The sequence below is a fragment of the Diabrotica virgifera genome, chromosome 1, assembly GCF_917563875.1.
Source record: "Diabrotica virgifera virgifera chromosome 1, PGI_DIABVI_V3a".
NCBI classification, from domain to species: Eukaryota; Metazoa; Arthropoda; class Insecta; order Coleoptera; family Chrysomelidae; genus Diabrotica; species Diabrotica virgifera.
In genome coordinates this window covers 21,352,187-21,371,839 of record NC_065443.1, presented here as the reverse complement: position 1 = coordinate 21,371,839, position 19,653 = coordinate 21,352,187, and the positions used below count along the sequence as shown (strand labels likewise).

The 19,653-nt window shown below is 33.6% G+C and overlaps 2 protein-coding genes across 2 annotated transcripts in view; one reads left to right on the top strand and one right to left on the bottom strand.

Moving 5' to 3' along the window:
• LOC114324461 (peroxisomal N(1)-acetyl-spermine/spermidine oxidase-like) lies at positions 1-14,407 on the top strand. The gene is made up of 7 exons (XM_028272319.2): positions 1-167; positions 223-450; positions 1,968-2,272; positions 4,726-4,908; positions 4,960-5,223; positions 6,474-6,914; positions 14,117-14,407. The coding sequence occupies exons 1-7, from the start codon at positions 112-114 to the stop codon at positions 14,242-14,244; spliced, it is 1,605 nt and encodes a 534-aa protein (XP_028128120.1). The 5' UTR covers positions 1-111; the 3' UTR covers positions 14,245-14,407.
• LOC114324460 (aromatic-L-amino-acid decarboxylase-like) overlaps positions 14,256-19,653 on the bottom strand; it is a 54,813-nt gene continuing 49,415 nt past the window's right edge. Inside the window, exon 8 of the mRNA XM_028272318.2 lies at positions 14,256-18,116. Coding sequence (XP_028128119.1) covers positions 17,537-18,116 — 580 coding nt within the window. The 3' untranslated portion in view covers positions 14,256-17,536. The remainder of the gene's footprint in view (positions 18,117-19,653) is intronic.

Below are 19,653 nucleotides of genomic sequence, written 5' to 3'. Positions count from 1 at the left end.
TGTATCAATGACAGCAACTACCACTACATTATTAGTCGAAACTGATTATGTGCATAATCAAACGTCACATTAATCGTCAAACTTTACCAAGAACCAAATTCCTGTTAAAATATGCACCCATTAACCGTTTTACCGATACTGTCCCGATTTGTATTAAGGCACAACAGGTAAGCGATAATTTCTAACCATCTCCAACAGAAATGTGAAGGTTTATGTTTGTAGGAAAACGCTAAGAATTGTGTGTAAACGAAGATATAGTAAAGCAGCAGAAGAATGCAAAAAACCACCACCGGAGGTACGTGTTTGTACCATATCGGAATGCATGGTGGATCCTTGTAAACCAGAACCATCTGTTATCATAATTGGCGCTGGTATCGCTGGACTATCTGCCGCTCAACGGCTTCTACAATGTGGTATAAGTAACTTCAAAATACTAGAAGCTACTGAAAGGTAAATAATAGCTAGTACTATTTTATTACTACTTTTATATATAATACTAAAATACCACTTATGTGTGACAGCTTAGAAGCCATAAAAGAACTGTTCAACAACTGTTGAACAATTAACAAAACTATGAGAAGGTATATATTTTTACAAAGCTAGCATGCTTGTATCAAAACCATAAAAATCTCGCAGGTTTTTCAACAATGAAGTCGTTCTTCGTCCCGGGCTGCATTAACCTGCTATTTTTCCTTGAATAATATTTTGTAGCACCCTATATTTGGGACCTCTCATTACATGTCCAAAGTTTGTCTTCTTGGTGCTTTTTATATTCTCAGTAGTCTTGCTGAGACGTTCTAGAATTGTGGAGTTTCAAATCTTCTCCCCAAGATACTTTTAAAATTCTTCTAATTCTTCTAGCACTACATTTCGAAAACCTCAAGGCGATTTAACACTTTTGTTCACAGTCCAAGGCTCATGGCTCAACACCATAAATTAAGACCTAGAATACGTAGCGAAGTAGGCGGATCCACAATACCAATTTTAGGTCTCTTTTGGACCTTGAAAATCCTTTCTAAAAGTGACTCTGGTCTGCTCATTTCTGGATCTAATTTCATCGTGATTCTATACGTTACAATTTAACTGATGCCCAAGGTGTTTACCTAGGTAATTTTATCAACTTGCTCAAGTTTGATACTATTTACATATAGATGGATTAATATACTGTTGTTTACTTTGGCTTTTCGTATCAAAACCTTCGTTCAGATCAAAACCTGCTTCCCTAACAGCTCTCAATGACATCACCGTTCACAATTATTATTCCTTTTTGTTTCTCAGAAAGTGCATTTCTGAAATTTTTTTGGAAGTAAACGTTGAACTCAAGGGCGATAAGAGGCATTTCTGCCGTACTCCTCTTATAATATTAAGAGCCTGTGGTTCCAAACCGTCTACTAAAGCTGACATTGTTTGGTTCTAATACAAATTTGCAATTATGCGAACGTATCTGCATCCAAGCCAATGTCTCTTAGAACGCCGATCAATATAGAGTACTTAACACGATCAAATGCCTTTTGGAAGTCAATAAAATAACTACATATCTACAGACATATCACAATATATTCGTACAAGTATCTTCATCCCAAACAAGGCTTCTCTCATTCCAAACCCGTAACAGAGACCAAAATGTGTGTTACATAGGTATTCGTCGCAATTATTATAGATACGGCCATGTATTAGCTTTAGAAAAATTTTCAATAAATGGCTTAACAAACTGGTTCTATAATCAGCACAGGTTTTTGCTGTTGTCTTTTTAGGTAGAACTATGAACCATAGGTAGGTGTCCGCTGGTATAGATGGTATTTAAAAACGAAGCGATAGCCTCTAAAAACATTGCTATCATTTATGCTTGTATTTTTCATTTGGAATTTCATCAGGACCTCTCACTTGCCATTGTTTGATGATTTTATGGCTTTTATTGCATGAGAGCGTGTTATTACTCATTGATCTGTATTAATTTTCTTTTTAAGGCCCGGCGGGAGAATACATTCCTGCATGCTGTCAAACATAGTAACCGAAATGGGTTGCCACTACATCAAAGGCGCATGCGTGGCAAATCCTGTTTTTAACTTAGCAGCTCAAGAAGGTCTTCTGAAAGCACCATTACACGCAGATGATCCACTAAAAGGTTTGTATTGCACCAGCGATGGACGAGCAATAGATTACCCAACTTCGACGATGGCATTCCACATATTTAAGTGTATAGAAAAGGAAGCATTTACATTATTCAACATGGGATGTAGACAAGATCATGGTTCGTTGAAAAAATTTGTGTGTAAGCATTTTTTACTAATAACCTATAAGTTACATATTTTGTCTCATTATCAGTGGTTAATTCTGTAGGTATTCCTAGATTAATATACACACCCTTTATAACGAACTCCACTCTTCTTCTTCTGTTCTATCTTCGCGACTGAGGTCGGCAATCATCATAGCTATTCAGACTTTAGAGACGGATTCTCTGAAAAGTTTATTTGATGTACATCAATACCATTGCACACCCATGATATTCTACGGGTCCCTATGCTTCTTTTCTGTGGATTTTTCCCTTCATCATTAGTTGGAACAAGTTGTATGTCTCTCCACATGTTCCTTCTTCTTTTAGACACATCCACAACTCAAATGATTCCAAGCTTCAATTCCACAAAACAAAGTCAAAAACACGTAGCACCTCGTGAACCCAACTCTTAGCTCCAACTTTAAAAATCTTGTGCAGAGTACTCTTCTTATTTTAATACAGTTTGCTCTAGTCTTTTCTATTCTGCTTTTGATTTCCAGATTTCCTGGAAGTAATCATTTGGGGACTCAATCATTGTTCCAACATATGTAGGCAGTGGCGTACTGATAGATCAGCGGGCCCTGGTTCCATTTAGGATGCGGGCCCCCGCCCAAAACATTAAATATAAATCATCATATATCATAAAATATATTATAAAAACTCAAACTAATTTATAGTACATTTACTCACGGTTTTTGCTGTAAATTTTAAAGAACTGCTCGGATTAAGATGAAATTTGGCATACAAATAGCTAACATGTCAAACAAAAAAAAAGTTATACCTATTGTACCGATGTGAGCTTCTGCCCTAGGGGTGTTTCATCCCTTCTCGGGTGAAAAAAATACGTTCAAGATAAGTCCGGAATTTAATAAACTGACTAATTCTAAGCAACCTTTAAGTTCTAGAGAGTTTTTTCACTAAGTCAATACTTTTCGAGTTAATTGTGAGTGAATATATTCATTTTTCAAAAAAAAAACACGTTTTGAGACGGTTTCTCGCAAATACCTCAAAAAGTAAATATGTTATCGAAAAAAATATTCTTAGTAAAAATATAGCTTATAAAAAAAGTGAAAAATATGGTGTATATACGAAGTCTTTAAACCCAGTACCTACATGCGTGATTAGTGACTCGTTTAAGCCCATTTGACTACAGCTTTTTCAAAAATAAACTAAAATAAGTACAGTAATTTGTGAAGCGGTAACGATTAATATCATTTCGGATGCTAATATTAGAAGGTGATTTTCACGACTTTTTTACCAACCAAAAAAAAGATACCAATATTATTTTCATCGAAATTTACTTACTTTTGACGTTAGAAACTTTTTAAAAAAACAATAGACTATTAAAAGAGTAAATTAATATTAATTCTATCGTTTTTCATAGTCGCATGATTGATCATTTTACGCCAGCCATTTTTATAAATAATGAAACTCAAAAATTTTCTACATCCGAAATTCCAGTCATAATTAAAAACCTTAATATCGGAAAACTAACACAGCTTTTAAAAAATGAACATTGGAATAAAATTTATATCAACAAAATAGATTCTCAAATTGCATAATATGATACATTTATAAATAAGTTAAATAATTACATACAAACCTCTAGCTAGGGAGATAAAACGCTTAAATAAAAAAATATGAAAAAAACCTTGGATAGCGGTAGGGCTGATATCTTTTATCAAACGACGAGATTTTCTTAAAAATAAATTAGTTTCTATATATAGTGTCTAGTGTCTAGTTATCCTTACCACTATCACTATTGTCTATATTTAGAATTTAATTTAAATTTTTAAGAATTATCTACCTACATAAAAGTACAGGCTGAATGATGACGGTTCTATAAACACCAGTATCGAGCCTATTATATGGGAGTATTGCAATAAAACTTGCAATGCATATTTACAACTTTGTAGTTTACCTACCTACATCTTATTCATGTTTCTTGCTAATATACAAGTGTTTGAGTTATCACGTGCAGGCTGGCCCTGGCGTTAGTCTTTATAAGTGTTGAAACATGGGCTTTGGAAAGCAGGTAAAATGTGTAAGGAACCCGGCATTTCAATAAATTTTGTTTTCGGATTTTGTGAGGAATAGTTATTCTTCGTTTTTATTTAAAAGTACCTACACAAAAATTAAAATCTATTAAGCAGGTACATTTCCTATGTGTGTACTTGTGTAGTTCAAAATGTCCCCTTCAAATTAGAAACGAAAAAAGCAAAAAACGCATTAAAGCGGGCCCTAGTTCCGCGGAACCATGCTCAGTACGCCACTGTATGTAGGTATATTTATCCACTCGTTTGACATTGAAGAAATCAATAATTTAGGAGATCCTGTTTATTTCTTGTCATTTAAGAATAATGCCCCTTCCTTATTGTAAATTTTACCATTTTTCTCTTTGTATTAAGGATTCTGTTTAGTATTTTTCAAAAGATAACTATTTTCTTTAGATTTGAGAATTCAACAAGAAATTCAAAAATTCCCAGAAGATCAACGCTACGATATTTCCCGAATACTTTACGGCTTAACAAATGGTTTGAGGTACAAAGTAGGAGACGATTTGGACAATGTAAGTGCGGACAATGTAGGAAGTCTCATTAAAATACCTGGCGGTAATGTGACAGTGCCTGATGGTAACAGTATAAGAACATTTTTGTCAAATAACTATAACCAATATTTTTTAGGATTTGTTAGTGTACTATCTCCTCTTTTACGCGACCTTCCAAAATGCAGTATAGAATTTAACAAACCAGTTGGTCTTATTCGGTGGGGAGCGGTTCAAGGAAGAGGGCAATCATCCAGAGCTATAGTACAGTGTTGTGATAGCGAAGAGTTTTGTGCAGACTATGTTATAATTACAGTGTCGTTGGGCGTTTTAAAAGAACACGGGGACAAACTGTTTTGTCCTGCTTTGCCTTCCTGTAAATTGGAGGCAATAAAATGTTTAGGTAAGCAATATATCAAAAGACATTTAACTAATGTCTGGTTGCACCAACAAATCTTAAGCTTAAGACGTGCCTTAAGCTCAGCTTACGAAGCATACGCGTTGCACCCATAGATATAATAACACGTAGATTAGGCCAGGTCCGAAAAATAGCGTAACGCGGAGCAGTTCGGGTCGGTGGTCCATCTATCTCTCTCTATCGGCGCTTAGCTTTCTCTCTCTAGCATATGATGGCCGCCGCCTCTGTGTCTGTGCCGTTCCATTACCCCCACCTCTTGGTAGATACGCTCACACTCGCACGACAGACAAAGATAGCTAGACCACTGTACTTGATATTGGCGTTACACACCGATGCATTGAGTGGCATATAACTAGCCAGGTCTATTGTTAACATGTCTCTGGTTGCACTATTTAGTATTAGATCAATTTTTTCAGCTTACCAAAATGGATTGCCACGTGGATTGCATCTTAAACTTCGTCTCAGTTACGACGTGCTTAAATAAGAATCGAAAATTATGGTGCAACGTAAGTGATCGCTCTATCTAGAAGCTGACTGAGCTAAGCTGGAGCTTAAGATTTGTTGGTGCAACCAGCCTTAATAGTTTCTTTAGACTTTAGGGCTTTAGGACTCTGTTGTGGTCCTCTTCTCTTATTCATAAGATATTCATTAACAGCTCGCATTATTTTTCACTTAACTTCCAATAAGGTTTCAAGAAGATTATCTCTCTGGTTTTCTATTTTTCAATTCACTTTCTCAAATCCTTAAGTAAAATCCCATAGGAAAACCATGGCTTTACCATGTTAAGGTCCATTCTGATTCTTTTTAAATGTTTTCATGTCGCATCTGAAAAACTCGACGGATCAAAACATATGGGGTGTCATTCAAAAAGGGGGTTGTGACTTTTAATAAACATCAGTCAAATGTCAAGTTTATGTTACGGCTTACGTTGAATGTCAAGTAACATGTCACGAATTATGTCAAAACATGACGTATTAAGTCAAAATTTCACGTTTCGCGTAAACGTTACGTAGCATAACGTCATAATGTCATAACGTTAAGGGTTATATCAAAGTCTCACGTCTCATTTATCTTCATGTATCCTCTACCTCTTTCTGTATTTAAGTTTTCAAAACATTTTCAATAAAAAATATATTGAAGACTAAAATAAGAAGAATGTATTTTTTAAAGGCTTTTAAAGGAATTTTTTAATCTTTATTTTTGTATTTATATTAAAAACGTTTTTTGTTTTCTAGGATATGGTAGTGTAGATAAAATTTTCTTGGATTACGAGAGACCGTTTTGGATATGGTCAAACGGATCGATCAAATTAGCTTGGTCACAAAAAGAATTAGCGGATCGAACAGATTGGACTAAAGGTATCAGTGCCATTGAAGAGGTAGAAGGCAGTAAGCACGTACTCTGTGCATACGTTAGTGGTCCAGAGGCTGTTGTTATGGAACACGCAACTGACGAAGAAGTCGCAGAGGGTATCACGAAACTGTTACGCCAATTCACTGGTGACCCTTCTTTGCCTTATCCCTCTACGATATTAAGATCCAAATGGTCATCAGATCCTTACTTTTGTGGAGCTTACAGTTACATGAACGTAAAATCGAATATTGGGCACCAGTGTGATTTAAGCAGTCCTGTTCCAGGATCCTGTGAGCCAGTACCGCCTATATTATTGTTTGCTGGTAAGTACATTTTGGGCTCATAGATTTTATGAAAAAACTGATAAACATGATAAAATTATCTTTGTAATCAATTTTGCTTGTTCATTGATGGATTGATAACTTTATGAATTTTGTCACTCCAACTTTTGCGCGATCGTCCGATAGTTCTTCCTCTCAGTGGTGATTTATCTCTTGCTATTTTGACCACACGGGTCTTCGCCATTCTACTTCTGTGGTTATTTTCTATTTAGTGTCCATTCGTTTATGGTTCTATATATTCGTTTCACTCGTATAAAATCTACTGTACATTAAATTTTCTTCTAGTTTTTTTTTCACTCTCCGAGACATTTTCAATGTATATATGTATGTATACTAAGGATTTCCACAGTTTTCACTGTATTCCTTCACTTAACCGTTCTCTCTAGCTCTTTATTCTAGTTCTCCATTTCTTCTTTCCATTATTTGGTACACTTCATCTATGAAAGATCTTTTGTATCTGCTTCTCTTCCTTTTTCCTATCTGACTCCACTCTGTTATTCTGTTTATTCAACGATTTTGGTCTGCTCTTCTGACATGTTAGTACCAGGTTAGTCTCTTCTGTTCGATGTAGTCTATTATATTACATATATCTATAAGTTCATTCCAATTCTTTTGTTAATCTCTATGTTATTTATTATATCTCTTCTTGTTATTTTACAGCTTCTCCTTAGGAATTTCATCTCTGTTTCTCTTTTTTAGTTTTTGGTTTTCTTATTTTTTATTGTCCAATTTTCACACCCATAAGTGAGGATACTTCTTGTCATGGTGTTCTTTTTGTTTTCATACTGATGTTCTTATCCCACAGTATCGGGTTCAATTTTCGTATGCAGTATTTTGTTGGTCTTAGTCTATTTTTTTATATCTTCTTCAGTTGTTCCTTTGTTTGATATTATGAAACCTGGATATTGGTACTTGTCTGTTCCTTTGATTTGTTTACCTTCGTCTATTAAGCCTATTTTGTGCTGTTTTATTTCTGTATTATATTTCTTTAAGTTTATTTCCATCCCATTCTTTGTATATTCCTGTTGTAGTTTTCTCATCATAAAACTGAGGTCATCTTCGTCTTATGCAATCACAATTTGGTCATCAGCAAAACTTATGGTACCTATACAGGGTATCGTAACAGGGTGAATCGTAAAACGGGCCATAGGAAACTCAATGTAAAATTCTAAACTGTTGAATTCTTGCTTCCCTAATTACTTTACATCAAAAGTCATGAGAACTTATTTGTAGAGGATTGAAATATGTATTAAAAACAAAAGTTACAATTGTTCTACGATTTAAACACATTCCAAAATTTTGAAAAATATAATGTATTTACTGCAGTAGGTATGTGTGGGCATGTTAGGCCACACGTTACTATTTAACTGACAGTGTGCACACTATTGACTGAAGAAAATATCTTTATTATTAATACATTCTCCTTAACTGAGGGTATTTTATCAACTTTATTGTGTTTTAAACAATAAATTATAAAAGAAATAAAAAATTGACAGTTCAAATTGTTAATATAGTAACTTCATTGTCACCAAATGCAACCTTATACACATTATTGCACTGTGTGTGGCATAATTTTGGCGTATTACTCTAAAAATTGTATTATATTTTTACAAAATTTTGAATAATTATTGTTCGTAGAACAATTTTAACAGTTATTTTCAATACAGATTTCAATCCTCTACAAATAGTTTCTTATGACTTTTGATGTAAAATAAATAGGGAAGCAGGAATTCAACAGTTTAGAATTTTACATTGAGTTTCCTATGGCCCGTTTTCCAACTCACCACCCGGTATATAGGTATTCGTTTCTTACTAGTATATAGGGTGAGGCAGATAACTGGCCTATTAGAAATATCTCGAGAAGTAAAGGCAACAGAATCATGAAAATTGGAATAAAGGGGTTTTGAGGGATGATCTATTAAATGAAAATATTTTCATCTCTTTGCAACTTCCGGTTATACCGGAAGTTGCTTATAACTTCGTTTTTTTTAATGGGACACCCTGTATATTTTTACATTTTTGGATTCTCTTCGATTTCTTCTTTCTTAAAATATGAGGTTTTGTAATATTGTACAGGGTATTTTAAAAGATAATTACGTTTTTTTATTAATTTCGTAGCAATATTCACACCCTGTAGAATTGTAGTAGTTTGACATCCAAAACTCTACTTACGTTCAAATGATTTTTAATATACTCTACTATTGTTAAGAATCATTAGTATAGCTAAATTTTTAATTTTAGTATACATGGTTGGTCGAAACTCGGAATGAGTATTTTCTGAGTTTTCTTAAATGGAACACCCTGTATTTTTGTATTGTAGTGAAATGATATTTTATAGTACTTTTTTATTTCTTAAGCATTCCCTCCCACATAACAATGATGTTCGTATCATGTTCTAAGCATATACTACCAACATTCGTCAGAGTATATTCTTTTTAGTATATGCGTAGTACAAGCATAGCATGTACCTTAAAAAACATTCTAAATTTCATGTTCTTTGCACATACTTTAAAGTATATTCTCGTACCGAATAGACTGAGTACATTCGTGTACGTAGTAACTCGGAATATTCGTAAAAGTTTATTCTTAGAATGTACCTTTACCGAATATTCTTAGCACATACTTATAAGTACATTCTTAACACATACTTATAAGTAGATACTATTCTCAGAATATACTTTTACCGAATATTCTTAGCACATACTTATAAGTACATACTTAACACATACTTATAAGTAGATACTTTTAAAATATCTTAAAAATAATATATATGTATGTATAGGAAGAATAATGTTAGCCTATAGATTATCAACTTTGTTAAGAATAATTAATGAAATTTAAAAATTTATGTATGTAGGTACTATTAATTAAACTACCGAATTCATTATTTAAAATTGTTTTAATTGTATGGTAAAAATGTTTAAGAATTAATTGTATTAACGAAAAAGGAGAAATTGTCGTTTCGCTTTCATAACTGAAATGCATTTACTATTTTGATTAAGTTTATTGAGTATTCTTATGAAGAATTTTATTTTTACATGGAATTGACATTCAGGTAAGCTGTGTGGCTGAGCCAAAACCCACAACCGGCACAAACAAAGCGGAAACGACCGCTGCATACCTGCATAGGGGTTAGCGGGTAGGGGGTTGGGAACAAAGGAAAAATACAAAATATGAAAATAGTTACTGAATAGGCATTTGGCATTTGTGTCTACACTTAACACTAACAATGTCTATGCTGTGTTGTGAGGAAGACCAAGTATTTCAACCAGGAATAGGAACATGCATAATTAAACGTTTTATTTTGTTTGCGGTCAACTTACAAATAAAAAATTCATTTTGGTACTTCAATATTACTTAAATAGTAAGTATGTATATAGGTACATATAAGCAACATATAAATTTTAGTTATTTACATACATATGTTACATAATATTTATTTGGGTACGATAGGTATATGAATATGAATATATAAATTTATATATTCAGCATTTTTATTTTTATATGCACATAATAACTAAATATATATACCTACTTACCTATATAATATTGATATAACTAACTAAAATTTATATAATATTTTATATTTACTTTTTAAGTAATATTGTAGAATGTACTAACTACATTCTCATATGTAATATGTAAATTTAGTAGAAAGTAGAACCTAGGATGAGATTCGGTGATGCTGAAAACATGCTTCTGAGCAATATAGCACTTCCTTGTAATATTCTTCCCATATACTAAAAAGTACATTCTTCCTATATACTAAAAGATGTGAGGTAGTACATTCTAAGTATATAAATAGAAGGTTTATAGCACCTTCTTAGAATATCCTAAAAAGTATATTCTTGGTATATACTGAGAAGAAGTGCGGTAGTACATTCTAAATATATACATAGAACGTTTAAGTACTGTAATGTAGTATATACTCAGTATGTGCTCTGCACATTCGCAATGGTAATTACGCATATTCTTAGTATATACTTTTTCTGAAAAGTATGTTCTATGAATCTACTAAGAACATGAAATTGTTATGTGGGCTATACCTAACTGCTTTAATTTGTGAGTTATTGGTGATTCAAGCTATACATTAATTCCAACAAAAAATACGTAAAATTTTATTAGGTTGGCCGTGAAAATACCCAATCCCAAATAATTTTTCAGAAATAAATACATATTAATCCAGACTGGTCCTTAAAATTACCAATAATGGTTTAGCTATCAAAATACCTACGTAGTTAAGATTGTTGGTGCGATTAACAATTAAGCACAAATTAAAGCAGTTAGGTATAGGGAATGCTTAAGAAATAAAAAAGTACCGTAAAATATCATTTCATTACAATACTAAAATACAGGGTGTTTCATTTAAGAAAACTCAGAAAATACTCATTCCGAGTTTCGACCAACCCTGTATACTAAAATTAAAAATTTAGCTATTCTAATGATTCTTAACAATAGTAAAGTATATTAAAAATCATTTGAACGTAAGTAGAGTTTTAGATGTCAAACTACTACAATTCTACAGGGTGTTAATTTTGCTACGAAATTAATAAAAAAAAGACGTAATTATCTTTTAAAATACCTTGTATAATATTACAAAACCTCATATTTTAAGAAAGAAGACATCGAAGAGAATCCAAAAATGTAAAAATATACAGGGTGTCCCATTTAAAAAAACCAAGTTATAAGCAACTTCCGGTATAACCGGAAGTTGCAAAGAGATAAAAATATTTTCATTTAATAGATCATCCTTCAAAACCCCGTTATTCCAATTTTCATGATTCTGTTGCCTTTAGTTCTCGAGATATTTCTAATGGCCCTTTATTTGCCTCACCCTGCATTCTTCGCACTTTCTTTTCTATTGTTTCAAGGTTTTTTCTAGGAATATTTTGAACAGGGTAGGGGATGTGGAACATTTCTGTAGTAGTCTCTTTGTCTTCTTAAATGGACTGCATATTCTATTGACCGTTTTGATAGCTACTTTGTTATTCTTGTAGAGTGCTTTTACTGATTTTATTAATAATCGTGGAACTTCGATGTTTTTATTGCTTCCCACAGCTTGGTTTAGGTATCAAGGCCTTCTTAAGATCTACAAAAGCCAGACTGATGGATCTATTTTGGCCATTCTTTTTTCTATTAGTTATTCGACCGTATAAATGTGATCTAAGTATGATTTCCCCACTGTGAACTCTGCCTGGTCTTCTCCAATTTTCTCCTTTACGTATTTCTAATTATTTTTCCTTCATGGTATGAAGGAAACGTATAGTTTACGTATTTCCTTCATGGTTCAATCTGCCCATAGACGATATAGCTGATTCCTCGTTAATTTTCGCACTTTTTTCTATTTCCTTTGTTATATATTGACGTCATGTAGGTACGCTTGAGTCCATTCTGCCGATAAGTCTTCTCCATTCAGTGTTCACTCAAACATTTTGTGTATCATGCGGAGTAGCTTTAATCGGCATCTTCGCTCTCTCAACGTATTTCCTATAATTCTTCTCAATCTCAAAGGTATGAAAATGTCATTTTAAATTAATTTGCTGTTATGTGGGAAGGTATTCGCAAGAATAATAGAGACAAGAATAAAAACCCAAATAGAAACAACTATGGAAGACACACAGTGTGGATTCAGCAAGGACAGAAGCACGCAAGAACTAATATTCACATTAAGACAAGTAAGTGAGAAGGTAATGAAGAAGAATAGAGAGATACATATGTGCTTCATTCACCTGGAAAAGGCGTTTGACAGAATCCGAAGAAAGGACGTATGGAAGACACTAAAAGAAAGGGGAGTTGACAGACACATAATAGAAGTAATAAAGGATATGTACAAAAATAATACAAATACAATAAGAACCAATAGCGAGGAATCCAGAGAATTTACTACAAGTCAAGGCGTCAAACAGGGATGCGTGCTGAGTCCACTGCTATTCTCAGTGGTACTGGATGAAGCGATAAAGAAAGCCAAGAGAAGAATGAGAAAACTGACATTAGGACACTGGCAAATGAAACGGACTCAACTATCGGAGCTACTATTCGCAGACGACATGGTATTGATAGCAGAAAACAGAGAAGACCTACAGAACAATCTTGAAATCCTAGAAGAAGAACTATCAAACCTAAATATGAAAATTAATACAGAGAAAACAAAAACAATGATAATTTTAAATACGAAGAAGACACACTCAATAGAATTAGACGGGAAACAACTAGAGCAAGTGGAATATTTTAAATACCTAGGAGTAATAATCGAAGCAAATGGCAAACAAGACATGGAAATAAACGAGAGAATGGGACGAACAGGAAGCTTATTTAACGCTATGAAAACAACATTTTTGGGGAAAAAAGAGATACCGGAGAAAGTAAAAACAATCATGTATACCAGCGAGACATGGACATTGACGGGGAGACAAAAATCCAGAGTCAATGCTATGGAAATGAGGTTCCTGAGGAAAATAGCAAACAGAAAGAGGACAGACAAAATACGAAACGAAACAATTAGACAACACCTAAAACTGGAACTAATCAATGAAAAAATAGTGGAGGGACTTAGATGGTTCGGGCATGTGTGTAGAATGTCGAACAAGAGGCTTACAAAACGAGTGTTCGAAACGAGAGTGCAGGGGAAAAACAAAAGAGGAAGACCAAGAGTTATGTGGGTAGATGAAATCAGGAAAGAAGTCGAGAAGAAGGGATTGACATTGGAAAGTGCAAGAAACCTAACGCAAGATCGGAAAGCATGGAGACTACAATGCCAAACTCAACTCCACCAGCCTTACACCTAAAGGTAGAAAGGCTTAGGACTATGTAAGTAAGTAAGTAAGTTGCTGTTATGTTAAATCCGTGGACTTGTCTTTGCACACAATTTTAACATGGGCTATCAATATTGCGTTGTCTGTGTAAACAGTATTTTTACTTCTTTGTTTCTCATTGAAGAGCATAGAGACCAATGAGTCCCTCTGTCTTATTCCGCTGCCTATGTTTATATGTTCTGTAAGTTGTCCATCTATTCGGACTTCCATTTTGTTGTTTTGGTAGATGTTTTGTATTACACCTCTTCATTTGTGGTAATTTCTGGTCTTTCCGGTTCTAGCATCATTTGTTCTTCCCCTACATTAGATAGACAATTCATAATCCATGTATCCTTTTCTCTGTATTTGGTTTTTAAAAGTTGTGTGTTTTAGGTGAAGCAACGTGTGCTGGCCACCACTCAACCGTTCATGGAGCTAGGTTAAGTGGAATACGGGAAGCCGAACGGATCATTCAACTTACGAAACAGTATGGCGGCCCACCACCGTACGAACGCCAGTGAAACAAATAGCATAGTTTTTCAAATGCGTTTTATTATACTTAACAACATTTTCGATATATATCTTACACTAAAAAGAAAATAAATTAAGTATGGTGTATATTAACCGTCTTGAAATTTGTAACGTTACTGAAATTTGTTTAATAAAGTATATAGTACATTTGTACATATTATCTTTATAAAAGAAGAAATTATTTAATAAATATAAACAATCATTTCCATATAGACAACAAGATCAAAACATAACATTCTACTAAAGTTAACAATCTTTGATTATCAGTTGGCAACGAATTATCTTATAAATAGCTAAGGTTTTCGAATTTTCCAGAGGACACACTAGGAAAATAATAGGAGCACCCCACTACTCAAAGAAAATATAAATTTGCGATGACATTCCAGCATCATCATCATCAATCCAGCATCATTAGTACCTAAAAACCCGTGTATTTGACCAGTGCATCCTTCCTGTTCTGATGTATGGCTCATAAACATGAACATTAACAAAGACCAACATAAACAAAATTGAAATAACTCAAAGAAAAATGAAAAGATATGGTTGGGAATAAAACTACAAGACAGAAAATCAAACAAATGGATAAGAGAGAAAACAAAAGTAAAAAATGTAACTGAACATATAACAGGGTTAAAATGGAGATTTGCGGGCCACAATGCCAGACAGGAAGATAAAAGATGGAATGCTGAAATACAAAACTGCAGACCGTGGACAGGAAGAAGAGGAAAAGGAAGACCTGAGATGCGATGGAATGACGATATTGTAAAAGCTGCAGGAACTAACTCGTTTTTGGTCTTACCATCGGGGCTCCTCCAAGTCCATCTTCTATGGATCTTCTTATAGAAGAAACTAGTCATTAAATATAAATTGTTTCTCAACAGGAAATTTAATGGTATATCGCCCGTTACGTTTCTACCAGGTGTACCAAACATTTCGCTAACTTCATTCCTTTCGTCTTGAATGTTTTCCTTCTTTCTTTATATCCATATTAAGTGTCTGACTTAAATATTCCACCCATAGATTTAATAAATCTTTCCTTGCTTTTAACAGGTCTCTGTTCGGGCACTACCAGTGGAATGATTTTTAGCTGAAGAATAGATAACGGAGACAATAGTAAAGAGATCAGATGAACAAAATATTGTGAAATATTAAATATTACAGAGCAGATTTTCAGACCTAAGAAATGGACTAAAGGTTAAATATTCCGATTAACTGAGTATTAAAAGGACAAAAAGATAAAATTGTTGCATTTTACCTTTGCCCATTCGTCACGATTCATTTTCAAACAAATTATGTCAAAACATAAAGTGAAACGTACATCAATGTGTATATACATCACTGTGTAAACTGTATTGGGACCGTGCAAGTTCGGCAAAGCGACCTCTATTTCTACGCTCTGTACTTTTATTCGCACTTTTAATTATATTGGCCAATTATATTAGTCCTGGTTGCTGGATAATTGTCAAGACCATAGTCCAAAAAAATAATAAGAAGAAAAAAATAAGATGCAGGTTATGTTTAGCAAACGTAAACAATTGTATGTAGTAAATAAAATCCGTTATTAAAATGCAGTATTGCAAGCAAAATACAATTAATTAAATTTACCTTTATATAATAATTGCATATCATATCAATATTGTGGAGCAATATATAATTTTTCTAAGTCAATGACAGAAGGTATGAAATATACGTCAATTTGACAATTTCAATTGACAATATGAATTATTTAAGATAGTTGCAATATTTCTCCGCGACTCGCGCACGGTCGTTTCTCGTTTCCCTTTCCAAGTACTTGCACACCGCGAATACTATATTTAGTATATTATATACTATACATATCAACATACGTTTCACTTTATGTTTTGACTTAATTTGTTTGAAAATGAATCATGACTGAACGAATAAATCATGAATCAATTATACAGTGCTAGTCAAAAGTCCGTACCCCCCCTGGTATCTTTTGAACGGTTATACATATAATAGTGAAATTTGGAGGGAGGAAATAAACGGACGTACGCTTCTTAACTAGTCATGACAGGTGACGTAATAGTGACAGATGACTTTACAGCGCCACTGTGACAGATCATTTTAAATGGGACCTTATGGCAAGTGACACCTCATTTGAAAGGTATTGATAATACCTATTCAGTCATACTAATTTTTTTGGGTTTAATTTGATTTTGATTTTGGTGAATAAATGAAATAAATATAACTTTGTAGTTTCGCATTTAATTATTAAAAATTCAAATGTCCGCCCATGGTTATTTTGTCAAAAAAGTTGACATTTTTCAGCTCTCTAGTAGTTTTTACGTCAACGTCAACCTTTTTGACAAGTAACCATAGGCGGAGGTTTGAATTTTTATTAATTAAATGCGAAACTACAATTTTATATTATTTCATTTATTCATACAAATGAGTTTAAACTCAAACAAAATTAGTATAGCTGAATGGGTATTTTCAATACCTATCAAACGAGGTATCGCTTACCATAGGGTACCATTTAAAATTATCTGTCACAGTGGCGCTGTAAAGTCAGCTGTCACTTTTACGTCACCTGTCATGACTAGTTAAGAAGCATACGTCAGTTCATTTCCTTCCTCCAAATTTCACTATTATAAGTATAACCGTTCAAAAGTTACGAGGGGGGGTACGGACTTTTGACTAGCACTGTATATAGCTAAATTAAAAAGGACTAGGATTGTATAATAGTAGTCTGATCAGAAGAAAACGTTATTCTGTTAAAAATTATGGTCGAATTTAGTAGTATTCTTCTTGTATTAAATTTTTTACAAATTATTTTCTGCTGTAAAATTTTTATCTTCAAAAATTATAACAATGGACTCCAGAAATAATAAATATTTTTATTAGAAAATATGATAACAATATTCTTTAAGCAGTTGAAATTTTTCAAAAATAAATACTATAACTTTACTAAGCGTACTCTTAAACTTAATTTTCATACTAGGTGTATAAATATATTCGATGATTGTTCAAGTCAAAGGTCATATTATAGCCAAAACAATGACATAAAATTGTAAAAAATTAAAAGAGTATTATAAACTGGTCATCAAAAATTATATTTAAACATAAATGGGCCACAATAAACGCTTCAATAGTGTCATGTCTTTCTTCCATGGGCTTGAGTAACTGCTGGCAGGATATTTGCATTCTTTTGACTAAATTAAGCATGTCTTAATAAATAGTAATACTAAATTATAAATTATATAATAAATTAAATGTACAGATCACTTTTTTTCAATCTAGGCTTTGTCAATATACAATTTATTCTTTTTTGGTCAAAACTTCATCCGCGGCTGCCCTAATTTCTTTCCATGACCCCTCGATATCGGACTTCTCAGTCATCCTGGAACAAATGGCCAATCTTAAGAAGTACGTATCCCTAATTTTGGAAGGTACTAAATGAATGAATCCTCTACCATTGATCCTCTTCAACAATGTTTCGTTTGTCTCGTTGGAACCTTTCAGTCTAAAGCAGACTAAGCCCATCAAAACTTCCTCTGTGATTTCGAATCTATCGTCTTTTCTAACCAAAGCCTCGAAGTCGTGGGCTAAACCGATCTGCTTTCTAATATGCGCTTGAATGTTTTCTACACCATATAATCTTAATACGAACCATAATTTAAGAGATCTAAATCTTCTTCCTAGAGGAATTTGCCAGTGGCGGTAATCGGGAGCTGAGCCTTGTTGGTCGTGTTTTAAGTACAGTGGATCCACGTTGAATGCGTTTACCAGCCAGGATGGGTCTTTGAGCCACATAGCAGAGCAGTCGAAATTAACTAACATCCATTTGTGGGGGTTGAAATTGAAAGAATCGGCTTTTTCGACACCATTCATGAGATACCTAAAATGAAAACATTGATAAGTGTAATAGGAGTAGCTTATTTAAACGAATTGGTTGTAATAGTAGCAGTAGTATCTAGAAAGCAGTGTATGTCTTGATCCCACCAGATTCATACGAATAATAAGAGGGTAAACCAAAATATCACGAAGATTATAAGAAAAGCACTAAAATCGACAGATACTTCAAGATTTCTTCAACTATATTTCAGCGTTTTTAGGTCTGTAAAGACCTACTGCAGCTTTATTATTTCATGTAGCTTGAAAGTAACGAGATCGTGTATCGTGCTTACTCTTATTTTTCTATTTTTTCACAGTTTTCTCTTTAGACATATTTCTTTGGCTTCTTTAGTTTTATGAGGTTACAATATGTCTTATCAAAAATTTACATATTTGGCCTAGATTTTAGAAGCCATCGCAAGTGTGTGGTTAAAAAACTTTTTGACTTTTCCCTTTTTCATGTCTTTTTTCTTTCATGATTGATGATTATGGATGTTGTTGGGTTTAGTTTTGGACAGATCTCAGATTGTTGGTTGTTTTAGAAGCCCTTTACATATGGTATTGTTGTCATCTTTGAATACCTTCTTGTGAGTGTCTGGCATGCTTGTGATTTGTTGTTCCTTTTCTTCAATCGTTTGGAATTCCTTGTTTATAAAATCGGATAGTTAATAGTCATTTTTAGGCAAAACCTTTGTTAGCGAGTTTTTTCCTGAAATGCATTTTCATTGGGTGCAGCAGGTGGTTCGGGCTCTATCATATAGGAATTTCTTCTTCTTCATGTGCCGTGCTCGATTATCGAGCGTTGGCTATCAAATTGGCTATAGTAATTTTGTTGACGGCAGCTCGGAAGACGGATGCAGAGGATCTGTTAAACCATTCTCTCAGGTTTCTAAGCCATGACGTTCTTCTCCGACCTGGCCCGCTTCTTCCGTATAGATAGGAATTTAGGAATTCCTTTTTTGATGTTTACATTGTGATTGAAGTGTAATTTAAATATCTGTTGGTGCAGGTTGCTTTCTGTAGAATTTTGTTGCATATCACAGGGTAACCTATCTAAAACTCATCAAATCAGCTAAAAAAGCCGACTATCAAAATCGTCTGGGAAGCTGTAAAAGTGTTGCAAAAGAAACTTGGTCCATAATAAATGATCTTCGAAATAGAACTCACGCACTTCAAACATTTGCGCTTCCAGACCCTGAAAATCTAAACGAATACTTCGTTAATGTGAGTAAAAATATATCTTCTACTATTTTTCCGCAAAAAGATCCCATTTCCTATTTCCCTAATTCAGGAGTGTTCTCGAATTCATTCTTTATAAGACCAATCGATAAATCTGATCTGATCCAAACGATCAATAGTATCAAAAACAAATCATCCTGTAGTACTGATGGACTATCCATAAAAATCTTCTCAAATCTCACAGAAAATGTGTTGGAAATCCTCGTCTCACTAGTTAATGATTCCTTTGAAAGAGGCAAATTCCCAGAGTGCCTAAAGATAGCCATTATTATTCCTCTTCATAAGGGTGGTGAAAAATTTAA

Excerpts from the sequence above, each read along its gene's own strand:
- LOC114324461 (XM_028272319.2), top strand. The coding sequence starts at position 112 with ATGCACCCATTAACCGTTTTACCGATACTGTCCCGATTTGTATTAAGG. Across the intron at positions 168-222 it reads TTTGTATTAAGGCACAACAG|GAAAACGCTAAGAATTGTGT; the intron begins GTAAGCGATAAT and ends TTATGTTTGTAG. Across the intron at positions 5,224-6,473 it reads GGAGGCAATAAAATGTTTAG|GATATGGTAGTGTAGATAAA; the intron begins GTAAGCAATATA and ends TTTGTTTTCTAG.